The sequence below is a fragment of the Asparagus officinalis genome, unplaced genomic scaffold (genome assembly GCF_001876935.1).
Source record: "Asparagus officinalis unplaced genomic scaffold, Aspof.V1 AsparagusV1_Un93, whole genome shotgun sequence".
Classification (NCBI taxonomy): Eukaryota; Viridiplantae; Streptophyta; class Magnoliopsida; order Asparagales; family Asparagaceae; genus Asparagus; species Asparagus officinalis.
In genome coordinates, this window is record NW_017972359.1 from 102,418 (window position 1) to 118,268 (window position 15,851).

The 15,851-nt window shown below is 38.7% G+C and overlaps 2 protein-coding genes and 1 long non-coding RNA gene across 3 annotated transcripts; 2 read left to right on the forward strand and 1 right to left on the reverse strand.

The window, feature by feature from the left end:
• Positions 1 to 6,130: 6,130 nt before the first annotated feature.
• On the forward strand, positions 6,131 to 7,658 carry LOC109827223. The gene is made up of 2 exons (XM_020394187.1): positions 6,131 to 6,407; positions 7,050 to 7,658. Exons 1-2 carry the CDS (start codon positions 6,398 to 6,400, stop codon positions 7,349 to 7,351), a joined length of 312 nt encoding a protein of 103 aa, XP_020249776.1. The 5' UTR covers positions 6,131 to 6,397; the 3' UTR covers positions 7,352 to 7,658.
• Positions 7,659 to 8,445: 787 nt separating this feature from the next.
• Positions 8,446 to 10,241, forward strand: LOC109827224. The gene is made up of 3 exons (XR_002243364.1): positions 8,446 to 9,295; positions 9,369 to 9,499; positions 9,574 to 10,241. It is a non-coding gene; the product is annotated as an uncharacterized LOC109827224 (long non-coding RNA).
• Positions 10,242 to 12,397: 2,156 nt separating this feature from the next.
• LOC109827221 (zinc finger MYM-type protein 5-like) lies at positions 12,398 to 14,165 on the reverse strand. The gene is made up of 2 exons (XM_020394186.1): positions 14,008 to 14,165; positions 12,398 to 13,285 (listed from the first exon to the last, which is right to left on the reverse strand). The coding sequence occupies exon 2, from the start codon at positions 13,270 to 13,272 to the stop codon at positions 12,733 to 12,735; it is 540 nt and encodes a 179-aa protein (XP_020249775.1). The 5' UTR covers positions 13,273 to 13,285; positions 14,008 to 14,165; the 3' UTR covers positions 12,398 to 12,732.
• Between the last annotated feature and the right edge of the window lie 1,686 nt (positions 14,166 to 15,851).

Consider the following 15,851-nt stretch of genomic DNA (forward strand, 5'->3'; position numbering starts at 1 on the left):
GCGAACCCAAATACTCCTAACGATACCTATGTACCCACACAAAAAAATCATTTTGTATCTTTAAGTCCAAAATGTTAATTGCGCGCTATTTATAGACAGTACTTACAAAAGAAATTAAAAATTCCACAATGTCCTTTTAGTCCTCCTCATTTCTCTTGCCTCTTAAATATTTGTCACCTTCTCACCCTCTCCCCTCCTCTTGACTCCTTGTTTGCTCATACTTCATCTCCGCACATACACATGTTTCTTCTCTCGTTCTAAATTATCCGATCTTTTCTATTGTAAACTGTAATTATAACAAATTTAAATTGTTACTATAATAACTTAAACCGTATATTTCAGAATTGAAGATGAGAGAGTGGAGGAGGAGGGGCGTTGGGAGGAGAAGGATGAGGCAAGAGAGGAGAGGGAGGAGTAGCAGTGAAGGGAAGTCCAAATGAAGCACGGAGAGTGTGAGAAGCACGGGAATAATGGATTATGTGCAAAGAAAGAGGAGGAAGACAATGACATTTTTCGGATTTTGATTTCTTTTGGTAAATAGTATATACAAAATACTATGTATCTGATGTTTCCGGCTTAAAGTTAGAAGTGGTTTTGTGTGTGAGTAGGCCGCGTGTATATAAATAAATGGAGATAAAACTTAGGATTTAAAGACTAAAATCCTCTACTATATTTCCAATTCAAACTAGCTCCTCTGGCCAAAAAGGCTCAAGAGTAAAGACAACTCCTAATACTTTGTTCGGTACACATGAATCGAGCCAAATTGAGAATGAAATAAGGGAGTGAAATAAAGTAAATCTGTGAATGATGCTTATTCTCATTTTTCACGGTTGGTCACGATAAAGAATTAAGATATTTTTGAAAGTTTGATTCTCACTGCACTTCTCAATAACTTAGAAGATAAAAGTTACAAGTAAATTATCATTCTAACTTTAAATCACTTATTGTGTTTAGTACACTTAATAAAAAGTGGTAATGGATACTCCATTCCACCTCATTCCTCAGTACCAACATAAAGTCACTTGGATGTTTGGCACAAAAAAAAATTTCTTTTTGGTTAACATAAAAAAAACTAGTATAATAACGGTCAATATTTGGCAACACCATACAGGTGGTATGTAAATGAAATTTAATTGTTCTATTTTATATACCCAAAAAATTGTAAAGAAACTAGTAAACTAGTGAGTGAAGAAAAAGTATTACAAAATTGACCAATAAGGACATACCATAATACCCTCATGAGCTCATTCTCCTCACATCAAATTGTGGTCCCCGTGGGTTTCTTTCCCGGTGAAAATATTAAATCCATGGGATGCATGCTTGCATTGCTCGGTTCCAGCAAACACCACTCCTGAGCGCCAAAACAAACCACGTGCGGTAGTTGTAACTGAAGTGCGTCTACGGGCCCCTGTCACGCCCGCTTCCTAAAATATCGGGGAATCGGAACGTGAACAAGCCCGCGACGTATTAGATTGAGGAGAAATATACACTATTATTTTTTTTGTCTTCTTTTCTTTTCTTCTCAATCCAATACGTTAAGCGTCTAGAATTAAATACAATGTGAAGTCACAGGTCCCCGATCACAATCAGCAAGAATATAATAGACAACCTCAGAATAAAATTATACATATCACAATGAATATCTTCCGAGACTTAATATTCGGGTCAAACATGCCCTTATATAAATTGAACAAATGAATACTGAAGAAAATGTAAACTACATCGTTCAACGGTAATAGAAAGGAAAATACTACAAGAACAACTGAGATCATCAACTAAGAAGAGATAACTGCTTCGGCCTATTCTTCAACTCTATCTGCAAGACACTTCTGTTGAGAATCCTCTGGCTCATGATGATCTCCCAGCTGAACCTGTTCTTCCTCTAAGTCTGACGTACACCAGAGAAAGCAGGTGTACGTCAACGTGTATGGCACACGGCAAGACCCCACAAAAGAAAAGAAAGCGAACGAAAACCCAATGCAGAAAGCGATACGATAACAGAAACAACAAAAGAACGTACAACTGAAATCCACAAATCAACATGAAAACACTACTAAATCATGATAACATATGAATCCAAAATCAATCGGGTGACAGAGTCATGCAGCTAGAATCAACTAATCATCCAAGTAACAGGGTCATACACTAGATGGAATTAATACTTAATAATCTACAACAAGAGACGTAGTACGTCGAGCGAAATAATCCAAACAAGGAAACCCTCATGTATATACCATATGTCTCAAATTGTAGATAATTAAATAATAACCCCGGCCTATGTATGAAAGAATTACGACTGGCCTACATCTCACAAGAACTCATACCTAGTCAAGACAAGCGAGGTCTGGGTAAGTAGCCATCCTATAAACAGGTCACTGGCTTCACATCTCACATAGCAGTCAAAGTCACATTATCGGATATCTGCGTTAGACCAACATCTCACTAGTACCTCAGACCCGCCCAGTGCAAAACAATTCACTGTGGTCTTAGAAATAATCAATAACTCACAATATCAGCCGCCCTCCTCAGACCCACCCCATGTGCGAATCGATTCACTGGTTGCAGCCTGGAAATAATCAAAATCACTCACATCTACCTCAGACCCACCCAGTGCGAAATCGATTCACTGGTGTGAGCCTGGAAATAAGCAATAAAATTATCCGTCACTGCTCCTCAACCCACCCTAGTGCGAACACATTCACGTGGTGTGAGCCTGGAAATAATAAAACAAGCCATATCCGCGATAACATGAACTGACTTTCCCCATCCTAACTCATCTTGGCTTTTCTAAAGTCAATAATACACAGGTATCTAGGTCTTATATACGAACCGCTGGCAACTAAGACAGTGACTCTAAACGTTTCTGAACAATACAGAAATAAAAACTAAATACAACTAATCGTTATGCAAGTCATAATGATGAACATGACTATATAATAGCTAACGAGAAATCAGGCGTCGCATATATAAGACATGAGTAGTATAAATTAAGAAGTGTCAACAAAATCCGGCTGCAATGTACATGAAATGTCGTGTTCTACAAATATCATAAGCATCATAACACAAAAATTAATATTTTCCAAAAGTACTTCTAAAAATATTTATCATTCTAAAATAATTTTTCCACGATAAAAATTCTAAAAAGTATCTATAATTTAATCTAAATAATTCTTTACACGAAAATAATTCTTTAATTTATTATATTGTTCTAAAAGAACTATGTTATACTATATATTTTTATTCATTCATATATTATTCATACAAACCCACAGATTAATAAAAATTATTAATTAACATAAACAGTAATTCAACACAATTTCATCAACAAAGCCTCATGCAGATCAATAACAATCATTAATCTAATTTTGCACTACATTAACGATAGATATAAATAGGAATTGACGAGTCAAGAGGAGCGGGATTTTGCTCGCGGTTCGAGAACGAATTCGACGCTGACAGGCACGCGGCCGGATTGACGCGGTGATATGGCTCTGACACGGAATATGTCCCGCAATGGAGGGACTCGGAGGTGTGCTGCGATCTCGGACACTCGGTCGACGTACGAGGGGCGGGCGACTGTGGACTGAGCACGACATCGCTGGCGATGGGTCCGACAAGGGCGGAGGTCGGCGACGTGGTTGGAGGAGGCAGTGTCAATGGGGTTGCCGAGGAGGTGCGGTCGCGACTGTGTCAGATTGGCGCCTATCTGGCAGGGGGGGGGGACCGACGAAGGCGCGGCGTGGGTTCCACGCCCAGGGGCAGCAGTGCTAAGGGTGGCGGCAGATGGAGGCTGCCGAGGAAACGAAGTAGGCACGGTGGACGCGCGTTGCTGAGCGCATGGGTGAGGGTGGCTGATCGGGCTAGATGGGTTGTCGGATCTCATGGCGAAAGCGGGGTCGAGCTGGGTGTGAGGGGCTTGGCTGGAGCTCCGTCAGTGACGAGAGAGTGGAGGCGGTGGCAGGCGGTGGCGACGACACAGAGGACTGGTCGAGCTGGAGTCTGACATGGCCGAGATGGGCGTGGAGGGCATAGAGGGCGCGGACTTGGCGCAGTAGCGTACGCGTGGCTGGGCTGAGGGAGAGATGGCGGTCGGCGTCGGAAGAGGTGCTGCGTGGCGTGCTCTTGTGGTCGGAGGTGGGTTTGGGCGCTGGTTTTTTTGAGAAGAAGAAAAAGAAAGAGGAGGAGGCGAAAATTGATTACGAGAGAGAGAGAGGTAATACTATATATATATATTTATTATATAGGGTTAGGGTTAGGAAATTTAACCAAAAATAATTAAAAATAAATAATTATGTGTACTTAAAAATTAAACTAATTACGATATATTTACTTATATTTAAAATCAAATAAGTATGGGATAATTATATACACAGTAAAACGTACTAGTTATACCAATACGACAGAAAATATGTAACAGTAGAATAATTCAACAAATTATACCAAAAACACGTAATTAATAATACCATGTATTATATGAAATAATTTATAATAATATTAATAATACAATATATTATTTAAAATATTACGTAATAGTATCGATAACTCAACAAATTAATTCTAGAAATTTTTACCGCACAAAACAAATTTATAAATATTAAAATCATTTAAATAAATATATAATCAGATTTTTAAATTATAGAAAATTGTAGAAAATCGAGAAAAATACAAATACTCTTTTAAAAATCATAATTAAATATTTTAAAATACCAAAAAATTATTTTAACTAGTATTAAAATTTTATCCCCCCCCCCCCCCCCCAAAAAAAAGTTTTTGGGATCCTGCATTTAACTTATAGTGAGGATCTTGTAGGCAATAGCCAGTGGTGTACTATTAAACGCAGCTTTAGTTGTCTTGTTTAGGCTAGATCTGCTTCTGTTTGACTACTTGATTCCTAGAGGTGTACTATTGAACGTGGCTTCTTTCATCATAGATTCATGGTTGAATACGCAATCGCATTTGCGTGCTCTTCTATAGAGTGTTCGTCCAACACTGTGCTCAGAATGAATTTCACCTGCCCTTGAATTGGGATAAGGCTCAGGGAGCAGCTTATGTTAAGCGATGTTCGCCTTATCATAAATTTTGGTGAGGTTCTCAGTTGCAAGTATTGAGTGAAGTTCATTAATTGTTATAGATCGCCAAGGCTATTGCTCTTAAATCCTTGCCTTGACCTGTGGCTAAGATCTCTCTTAGCGGTCAAAATTTTGTACAAGATTCACTAAACGGCCTACTCTTAGGCTATCTTTTAGCCTTTGAGTGCTCTAATCATCTCTCATAAGGAGTGATTATTCGGATAAGTTTAGTGAAAGGCTTATAAATATCTCTTCATTCTCATCTCATTCATCCTCATCTTCCTACATCTCGATCTAATCCTACCCGACCAGAGTTCCTCTTTTATAGAGAAGCTGAAATCAAGCGGCTTTGGCATGAGTTGGCTTAAGTTTATGGAAGTTATATGGAGGAGACCAAGATACTTTGACAATTTGTGGACTTGTTGTTAGTTGAGAAGATTTGTCTAGAGCAAATCATCGAGAACTAGTTGAAGGAGTGGCGTAAAGTGAATTACGATAGGGACCCGTGGAGCTTCAAATGGTAGATTCTATGTAAAACCATTCAAAGGCTTCGATGGTGCCTCAAAAAGGATCGTTAGAGTTCAATAAGTGAGTATTCAAAGAGTGATTAGGCATCATAAGTAAGGACTCAGAGAGAGACTATTCTTCATCTGTTTTCCTCTTTCCTTTCTTTTCTTATTTGCTTGCTTTTTTTCCTTCTGTTCCTCAACCGTCTTGTAACTTGAGGGACTGGAAAATAGTTCTAAGAAGAAGGATTTTTGATCAATGGAAGAATAAAGTTTTTGTAAAACTATCCCTCCTCGTATGTTTGATCTTTGCATAATTTTCTTAGGCTTTGTATGTAAGCAAGGATTGTTGAATAATTGAGGATCACTCTTGGGTGAAGTTTGAGGTGAAATCTCGCTCAATTTTAGATCTCGGGCAGTATAACGTTCCATAAATTGGGCAAAGTTCGTTCAATTTTAGATCTCAGACGAAGTTTGCTCAACATTTGAGCGAAGCTCGCTGAGTCAGTTGGCAAATTTCTCTCAAATGATTTTGAATATCAAATTCCCAATTTTGTGCCTTGATTTTAGGTGAGGATCTCTCTTGGGTCAAATTCAGGGTGAAATCTTTGGGCGAAGTTCATTGAAAGTCTATAAATAGAGCATTCATTTTTTTCTTCTCCATTTTGCCTTAAAAACCCCTAAAACCTTAAAAATCTTCCAAAATTTCTAAATTTTCTTTCAAGGCCCCAACGACTCCCTGTTGCCTACTTTGTCAAGGGAAAGCAAGTTAATAGCGGATCTCATCAGTCGAGCCTCACCGGTGCACCACTGTAGTTAGAGATGGTGTTGGGTAAGTTTCCAAAAACTCATTCTTCTAACCCTGCCATCAATGGCAAAGTTAATAGTCCCCGATGTGGCACTTTATCGAGCTCAAACAGTGCTTTAAAGTACGTGGATTAGCTTTGTCATTGATCGTGAGGTTTAATTGACCATCTTTGGTCATGAATCTTACCTTTGCTAGTGATGGATAAACTTTGACAGTCACCATCAATGGTGCTTCTCTTAGAGAAATTGGCTTGATTGAGGTTCGTTGCTTTAGCCTATTTGGCTTTTGGGCAAGCTTCACTTGAGTGATGTTTGTTGTTTTAGCCTTTTTAGTTTTTGGGTGAACTTTGCTTGGTAAGTTTCACTGTTGAGCATGTTTGGGTTCTAAGCAAACTTCGCTTGAGTAAAGTTCGTTGTGTTAGACCACTTGGGCTTTTGACCGAGTCTCGCAATTGGGCTAAAATTTGCTAATGTTGGTGTGAGCTTCACCTAGGCTTGTAACGCTTAGCTATATGTCTTAGTTTTATGTTGGGCAAACTTTTCACTTATGGGCAACTTTCCCTCATGCATAAGCCTAATGAGCCAAGCCTAATACTTATGAGCCAAGCCTAATACTTAGTAAAATTTTGAGCTAGCTCATCTAACTTAATTTTCTTTCTTTGTGTAGTTTCTCCACCAGATACGCCTGTTAGCAGATGCAACCACTTCGGCAATAGTGAAAGTCAAGACCCATTAATGCTGCACATCTTTAGGGGTAATGTTCCCCTATTTTATGCGAAGACTAGCGAAGTGCTGGTGGAATTTACTGGTCATGGTAGTGAGGCCATTTTGAAATATCTTATTATTGATGCAAAGATCTCTATTCATGAAGAGGATCAGTCTGGAAAGCCACATTTCTTGTTTGGTGATTGTAATCCAGGTGTCAACTATATTTTTAATATGGAGAAGGAGCGCTTGTACTATGCCTAAGGGGTTATCGCTTCTACTTGCCAGAGATGTAACAGCATGTGTTATTCATGTATTTTACAGCACATTATCATTCTCGTTCAATGTTGTTCTCTATCACTTGCAAGTAGGTTAGTGTAATGTTGGGTAATTTGAAGTAGGAGGGAGGGTTCTTCAAAGAAGGATGCTAACGTCTAAGTATTCTCGGTCGTCTTCTAGGGTCTATCAAGGAGAATGCTCGGACAAATGAGATTCTAGTGGTCCCTAACGTGTTCGGTAATTAGTCTGTGGACATTAATAGGTAATACCCAGAAGAGGATGTCAGATTCCTAGGGTAGATTAGGGCTACCGAATCAAACTGGGGCTCTATTTCGCTATGTAAGCTTCTCAATATGGAGTTGAGATCTACACATTGGTAATATACAACATTCTTGAGCTACATAATATCGACACCATTAACTTCTTCACACTAGCAAGAGAGATCAGGATAGCACTGAATGAAATATATGAGGTGTCCTGATTGCCGATGGGGGATCAACCGTACAAAAAATTCTTCCCCACAAATGCCGAATTAGGGAGTTTGGCACATTATGCTCATGTTGTCGAGACATTGCAGGATCTAGTTCGCCATTACTATATCTACTATTAGACAGTTACAGGTGTGGCCCACGACCCCCATGTTGCTCGTGTTCCTTAGGCTAAATATCTATTCAGAAACATGAGTAAGAAAGGACAAGAAAGGAAAAGTGGAGCTTATCCCACCAAGCTCTGGTCTTGAACTGGAGAATCAAATTTTAAAGCACGGTTTGGTAGTCAATATTGCTAACTCAGACGTGTGGATTCAGAATAGGGACATGTTTGAGAGTTTCCATCACCAGGACGCAAAGCCTATTTCTACTGAAACTTTACTTGCTAGCTTCCTTTCAATTTGGTTGAAAGGATGCATTTGTTATCTTGGTCGAAGGACTACATTTCTCTCAAGACTCTGTACCTAGTAGTCTTGCTTCTTATGAATACAATTTAGCCTTACTCCTAGCCATGGTTAGCTGCATTCATCATGGATTAAGAGAGTTGACAATGGAGAATTTGAACCAGAAGGATGGTTGTCCGGAGGAAGATGTGACCAATACAAGGGTGAAACTACCATATACCTATCTAATGATATGGTATACACTCCACTATACTTCTCTTATGTCAGCTACTACCAGATGTGAGGAGGGGGCCTCATTACTATAGCGATATGAGACCCTAAAATGAATAGTTAAGTATGCTATGAGGATTTGTTGAATTGTGTAGAATAAGGACAAATTCTACCTCTGCTACTGCTTCCTTGACATCTCTGGGACTAAATTTGGTGATGAGTTCGAGGACAGTCTGGGAGCTGAGGGGTTTACCTATTTAACTAGCAGATATTTTAAGTGGTTAGTAAATATCAGGCCTAGGCATTCTGTTGCTTTATTATATGGTATGGAGTGCAAGGTTGAGCCCTATCTCCCTTTCCACTTCGCATGATAGTTTAGGTACAACCAATCTTATATTGGTAATCCCAACACCGAGCTGTTGTGCTTGGGGAGTCTGATAGATGGAGCCCGCATTTATCACTTCAGCACCAAATGTTTATTTTGTTATACAAAATCCCTAACTATTATATGACTTTAAGGTTTTTAAATGGTATAGTATGATGAATGTCACCAACCCGCAGTTTAAGATCAACAAGTCTGGAGTGAAGTGGATCATTCGGAAGTATGAAGAAGCTTCTAGGAAAGGATGCAAAAGTAGAGCTACTAGACTCTATGAATATCTTGCGAAGGTAGGGAGAACACTACGACTATGATGATGATCCGAATGTACCCGATGAGAAGTTCCCCCATGAATAATGCAAGCACCAATGCTTGGAATCACCGGTAAAGGAGAAATCTTTTGAAGCTCGAACACACGGACCGGTGGCCGAGTATATGGCCGCTTTAGGTAAATTTCCTTATTTGCCATTATTTTACTTTGATGGATATGCATTCTAAAGACATGTGCTTTTTGTTCGTAGAGAAAGCATTTACACAGCCCAATTGAATGGATTCAGATGAGGAGAGGGACGATTATGAGATGAACACTTATATTACTAACCCGATGAATCCAGTCTTGGAAATGACACGGCCAGATCTTCCTACATCCCATGTATGATTTCATTTACAGGAATGATGTAGTCATTTCATTTTATTGACTAACGCTTCATCTCTTTTGTTTTGTAGATAGTGGACCTGAACCAGAAACCATTACGACTATGATTTCCACGCCTTCCGTTGTTGTTTTGCCTTCGGCTCTTATTGTGAACTTGATGATGCTTGAGTCCTATAGGGATGCAAGCACTTCTAAGCTCCCTAAAGAAGATGAACTGAGGATCGAGTCTAAACCTGAACCCCAAGTCTGAACCAGAAGCTATTACGGCTGCGGCTGAGAAGTTGTCCAGAGCTAAAATTACCCTATCAGTGATGAGCCTATAGTCACAGCTACAATGACAGCGAGCGTCATACAGCCTTTTGAGCCATTAGTTGGACCAACTTAGGATTCACTGCACTCTCGTTGATGTTTCAAGTATGTTGGCTTCACTTGCTTCGTTTTTTATTCCAGCCATAGGCCAACTTTTGATAGATCCAGTTGCTTTTCCTACCATAACTGAGGCCTTGACTGTTGTGACTGAGGCGAGCTCATCAACACAAGTGGTGATCGAGAATCCTTCATCTTTAGAATCTGATGATTTGACTAAGTCAGAGATCCAGATTTTGATTAAGAGCCTGATGAAGCTCTTTAGTAAGAGTGTTGAGAGGGCTTCGGTTGATAGTAAGCGTTTATCCACTCATATCAAACACTTGCTTGTAGATGTTAGCTCGGCATTCTTGCTTTCAACTACTAGAGCCGAACATGCGAGCCTTATCAAAGGATAATTGACCTAGCAAAACTCTAGTTCTAGGCAGTTACAAACTCACCATAACGGGCAAATAACGCTGATGTGCATATACAAGTTCAACGCTCTTTCATTGGCGCACTACTACAAGCTCGAGGTTGGTAGCAGGCCGGCCCCGGGCTTTGCGGTTGCCCTAGCCCCCAAATACTAATTTGCGTTGCCCCTTTATATTAAAAATTTGGTACGAACAATTAACGATAAAAAATGAATACATATAATACAATTTTAGCAGTTGCTATCATTGGTGCTCAAACTGATAATATATCATGCAAAATCAATATTCATATTTAAGAAGAGATTATATTTGCTGCTACAATCTCATCAAAGAAAAATACTTCTCCTGAATTTTTTTGAATTGCCGAATTCTTCAATTACAGTCATCATACTCAAGCTTTCTCTAAGTATTCATTTTCAATGATATCATTGCCAATCCATTCAATCGTTCCTGCTGACATGGTAGTACGGAAGATAACTTTTTATCAATTTTCAACTTGGAAAACTTCTCTCCGCCGAGGCACACGTAACTGTATAGTTAACAAAATCCGCATAAGCCAACCCATGCACATTGAAAGCCACCATCCTCCCAATAAGATCTTATGAATCCAAGGATGTCTATTCGATTTAGTCACTTCCTCGGCGCAATATTTGTTGGCAAAGCTCCGATAGGCTTCATTTGAATAAATCTTTTCCATGTATATCACATGTGGTTGTGCTTCCAAGTAGCCTTTGTAATCTAATGCAATGTTCCATTAATTTTTCTTCACCAATGCTCATGAACTTTGCATTAAACAAAAAACCGATAGATAGATTTCTTCATATCGAGCTCGAAATTGTTCAAAACGACTCTTGAGTTGCATGTTAAGGCTTATCAATAATGCTGCGAGGCAAATAGGCCGAAACTCTAAAATTTCCTCCGGTGGATTGACTACCTTCCACATTCGCTTCCACATCCTCATCAAAATGCTTCTTCTACGAACCACTCTTTTATCGCGAAAATAGTCGAGATCGATACCACATCATTATGCAAGTTCATTGGCTTCTCTTCATCATGTTTTTCAAAACCATCTTCTCTAAACTTTTGAAAGAAAACAATAAGCTCGTTTATATCTTGTAATGGCAATCCTCCAAATTCATCTCTCTTGTTGAAGAACTTTGCTAACTCGCATTAGATTTATTCTAAAATCTTATTACCAAATACACAAGCTAAATCAAGAACTCAAAATCCTCCAAAGCATTTTTACACAAGCCTTTAGCTCTGCCATCACAATGTCCTAATTTAGAACTATTGCAATTTCAATCAAAGCGTTCTCGCAACTCACGCACTGCTTGATGATATCGAATTGCCCTTTAACACTTTCAACCATGACTTTCCCACACGACGTAACCGCACAATGCGCCTTTGGTTGTTAGACCCTATTACATATGTTTTAAGAACATCCCACCGATGTGTTGATCCAGCAAACAAAGTCTGTAACCTTTTTTGCACATATGCAAAAAAATTTCTAGCTTTGACACATGATTTTGCCATATCGCATAGTGCCAAGGTTTAAGCTTATGACTACCCACATTGGTTGTATAAAAGCCTCGAGAGCATTTATCGTCAAGAAGTCTTCCTTTGTACACCTTTCGAATGTTTACCTTTCATATTTGACCCATTGTCATAAACCTTGACCTCTTATCATCTATCAATGCTGAGATTAAGTTCATTCAAAGTATCTTCAAGCTGCATGAAAAGCCCATAAGTCCCGTCGTGTCATCAACCTTTATAAATCAACGAAAAAACTCTTCCACCATTGACTTGCATTTTGTATCTTTCAATATCCACACCATCTAATGACAATTGACATTGCTCCTCGTGCGCTTAAATCCGCCGGCGTTACAATCAATAATAACTGAAAAATACTTTGCTTTTGAAATTTTGTCAAGAATTTTGCTTGATTTCATTGGCCAACAAAATTATCAATCATTTGAATTTTATGGCTAAGATAATGGTTTCTGCAACTTCTTTATCTACCACACGCCGACATGATCTTGCATAATTGATCGAATTCTGCCAAGGAACTCTATAACTGCTTGACAAAAAACGTCCGTTGTGCTTCTTATAAATCTTCTCATTAGTTCCACGAAATGGCAAACCATTTCGAGAAAGAGTCTTCACAACCGCAATGATTCGAACTAGTATCATCTTCCAACGAGTTTTCTCTTTTTCAATTTGTGCTTCTATATCTTTATCAATTGTTGCCTTTAGTTTTAGTCCTTTTTGCAAGTCAACCCACTTCACAACATTTGCACAATGCTCCGGATTACTTTCATGCTCTCTAAGCTTTGTAGGAAGGTTATGCCAATCGTCTATTCCATTCTCCGCCAAATTGGTTGTCATTGGTTTATTCTTGAACAACTTGCAACAAAAACAAAATACCCTATTCAGTTCATTTGAATAGACAAGTCATTTCCTTTCATGCTTCTCGCCATTTGGAAATTCACGGATATAATATTTGGAAGAAAAACTTCTATTTCTCCCACTCTTCTTTTCACTTGGAAACTCATCATTTTTCATTAAAATCTTGATAGGACCACGTTGAACTATCATCACCCTCTTAGTATCATTTATACTTCCCCACAATCCCGGATCATAATTTACTTCCACATCTTTCTCAAGATCAAGTATGCTTTCATGAACATTTTCATTCACAGGATCTTCATGATCTTCATCACTAGCTTCCTCCTTACGACTTCCATCCGCATAAGTGACTTCATTTATGGGCTCCTCAATGACCTCATCCATATTTTCACTAATATTGGTAGTGGCACTAGCTTCTTCAACTTGATTCAAGAGAAGAGAATGTTGTGTTTTTGCTTTGAATAGCTTAGAAATTGAGCCATGTAGTGATTTTGCCATTTCATCTTGACGTTGCTTGACTCTTCTATTATGAGCTCCAGAGTTTTGTTTTCTAATCCTTGCTCGGTTTTTGTCATCTCCCGTCATAGTGTATTGTAGTCTGTAAATATAATTATATAACATATATGAAATCACAATAAACTAAACTTAGCAATATCAATGAAGGACAGACCCGGCTCTTATCTTCCCAATTTCCCAATTAGCAATATCATTATTATTAAAACAAACATTATTTCATTGCAAAACAAACATTATATCAATCAAGGACAGAGTCTTGATAGAGGTGGAGATGACTGCTCAATTACCTAGTTATATTAAAATTCAAGGTCTAACTGGTAGCATATATTCTCAACGTGTTCTTCATGAATTTAAACCTCAATGTTGTGCACATTTAAATTGATTGGACATGATACCGAGCTTTGTAGAAAGCATAAACCAAATATGCAATGAAGATCAAAGCTCAATTGCAAAATCATTATTATTAAAACAAACCCCAATTTCATTATTATTAAAACAATATCATTATTATTAAAACAAACATTATTTCATTGCAAAATCATTATTATTAAAACAAACCCCAATTTCATTATTATTAAAGCAATATCATTATTATTAAAACAAACAATATCATTCCAAAATATCATAACCCCTAATTTAATTCTTCAACTAAGATTCAACCAAGATTACCCCTAATTTAATTCTTCAACAACTAAGATTCAACCAAGATTCAAAATCAAAATCTTAATTTCATTGCAAAACATAAAAACCCCAAATTTCTATCCAAAAAAAAAACCCTAAAATTATTTAGTTAAAAATTTTTACCTGATGGAGTGAAGCTTGACTGCTTGAAGGACGGGTCGACGGACTCGGAGGCTCGCCGGCTCGGTAGGGAGGAGCGAAGCCGCCGGCGGCGGCTCGGGAAGGGGGACTGGACGAGGAGAGGAGGGTTTCTTTTTTTTTTTCTTCTTTTTTGTGAACGGGAGTCGGGAGGTCAGAGACTTGGAGTTGGAATCGCTGAAATAAAAGGTGGGGTCGAGTTCTTTTACAAACATAACCTCTAACATTTTTTGCATAAAGGCCCTTGTACAAAGTCTATTTTAAAAATCAAAGAAAATTACAGTTTGAGGGGTATAGGAACGTTCGGAATGGGTTGCCCCCCGGCCCTGGGTTGCCCCAGCCCCGGGGCTTGGTGGGCTTACCCCAGGGCCGGCCCTGGGTGGTAGCTCGAGAGGAGATAGAAGAGGTCAACCAAAATATGAAGGAATTGACGATCCGCTTTGTTAGCCCTCTTGTTTTGATGATGTTTTACAACCACCATTATCGGTACTAATTACTTATTGAGTGACAATGTAGTTAATATATATCAAGCATGTTAGTTCCATACATGGAGGATTAGATGGAATATAAGCTACAACGATGATATCCAAAGGAGGAGGAGGCATAGTGATGAAGCAACGTTTATTCAAGAACACTAAATGCAATAAGAAGCTTCATCAAACTCAAGCTATATCAAGACTCAAAGAATTGTATTTTATGTGAGGATATTAGCTAGTTTTTATTTTCTCTCTAGTGCTAAATGTAGGCAAGTAGTTTAGATTTCATTTGAAGCTATTGGGATATCACACACACGTTTTCATACTTATAGTTTTGAGCGTTTTCACAAAATATCATTTTTCACAAGTATGAGGACCTATTCGCAAAATTCATTTTCCAAACAATTTGTTTTTAGTGTTAAAAACATTTTACAAAGTTTTACAATTTTTGGAAGTCAATTAAATATTTTACAGGTTTTTTTAAGAGAGTCAAAAACAGTTTTTGCATGTATCAGTTTGCGGTCGACCGCCACGGTCGACCGCGCCTGAGTTCTTTTCTGAGTGGGCAGCAAAAACTTTCGCGGTCGACCGTCACGGTCGACCATGAGCTCGAAAATTCCCACGGTCGACCGCAGAAGTCTTTGGAAATTTTCTAAGTTTCAAAGCTAGCTCGCGGTCGACCGCGAGAATTGTACGGTCGACCGCCGCTTATTCAAACGGTCTTTTTGGGTACAGATTTCAGCGCCGATTTTTCCAGGATTTGGGGGATTAGGGTATGGGTTTAAACAGCTATATTTTCTCCTATTTAAACCCTCTATACTCCTTCTTCCTCAAGTGTCCCAAGCTTTTGAAAAACCAGAGATCTGTTTTATTGAGAGCCAAAATTTTCAAACCTGATTTTCTCTGTTTTCAGTTTCACTTCTCAGCTTCAGTGTAATCTTTCTTCTTGCCATAGGGATATTGTAAAGAGAGAGTTTTTACACCATTACTACTATTAAGAGCTTGATCTTGTGAAGATCAACTGTGTGGGAGTGTGATCTTATGTTGATCAACTGTGTAGTTGTGAGATCTCGTGGAGATTGTTATGTAGAAGAAGTTCCGGCTTCCAAACCGGGTTGTGTAATGGATTCTCCTCGAGAGTGGGGAGCGGGGATGTAGGTTAGTGGGCCGAACCTCGTAAACACATCGCGCGTCACTTGGATAACGATTTCTCACCCTATCTCCTTTACATTTGTTGTTCATTATTGTGGTGTATTGCTTGCCTTATTTTTATTACACAATTATAGCCTTAAGACCCTAATCACCCCCCTCTAGGGTCCAATAATTGGTATCAGAACTTGGTCTCTATATTAG

Excerpts from the sequence above, each read along its gene's own strand:
- LOC109827221 (XM_020394186.1), bottom strand. The coding sequence starts at position 13,272 with ATGACGGGAGATGACAAAAACCGAGCAAGGATTAGAAAACAAAACTCT.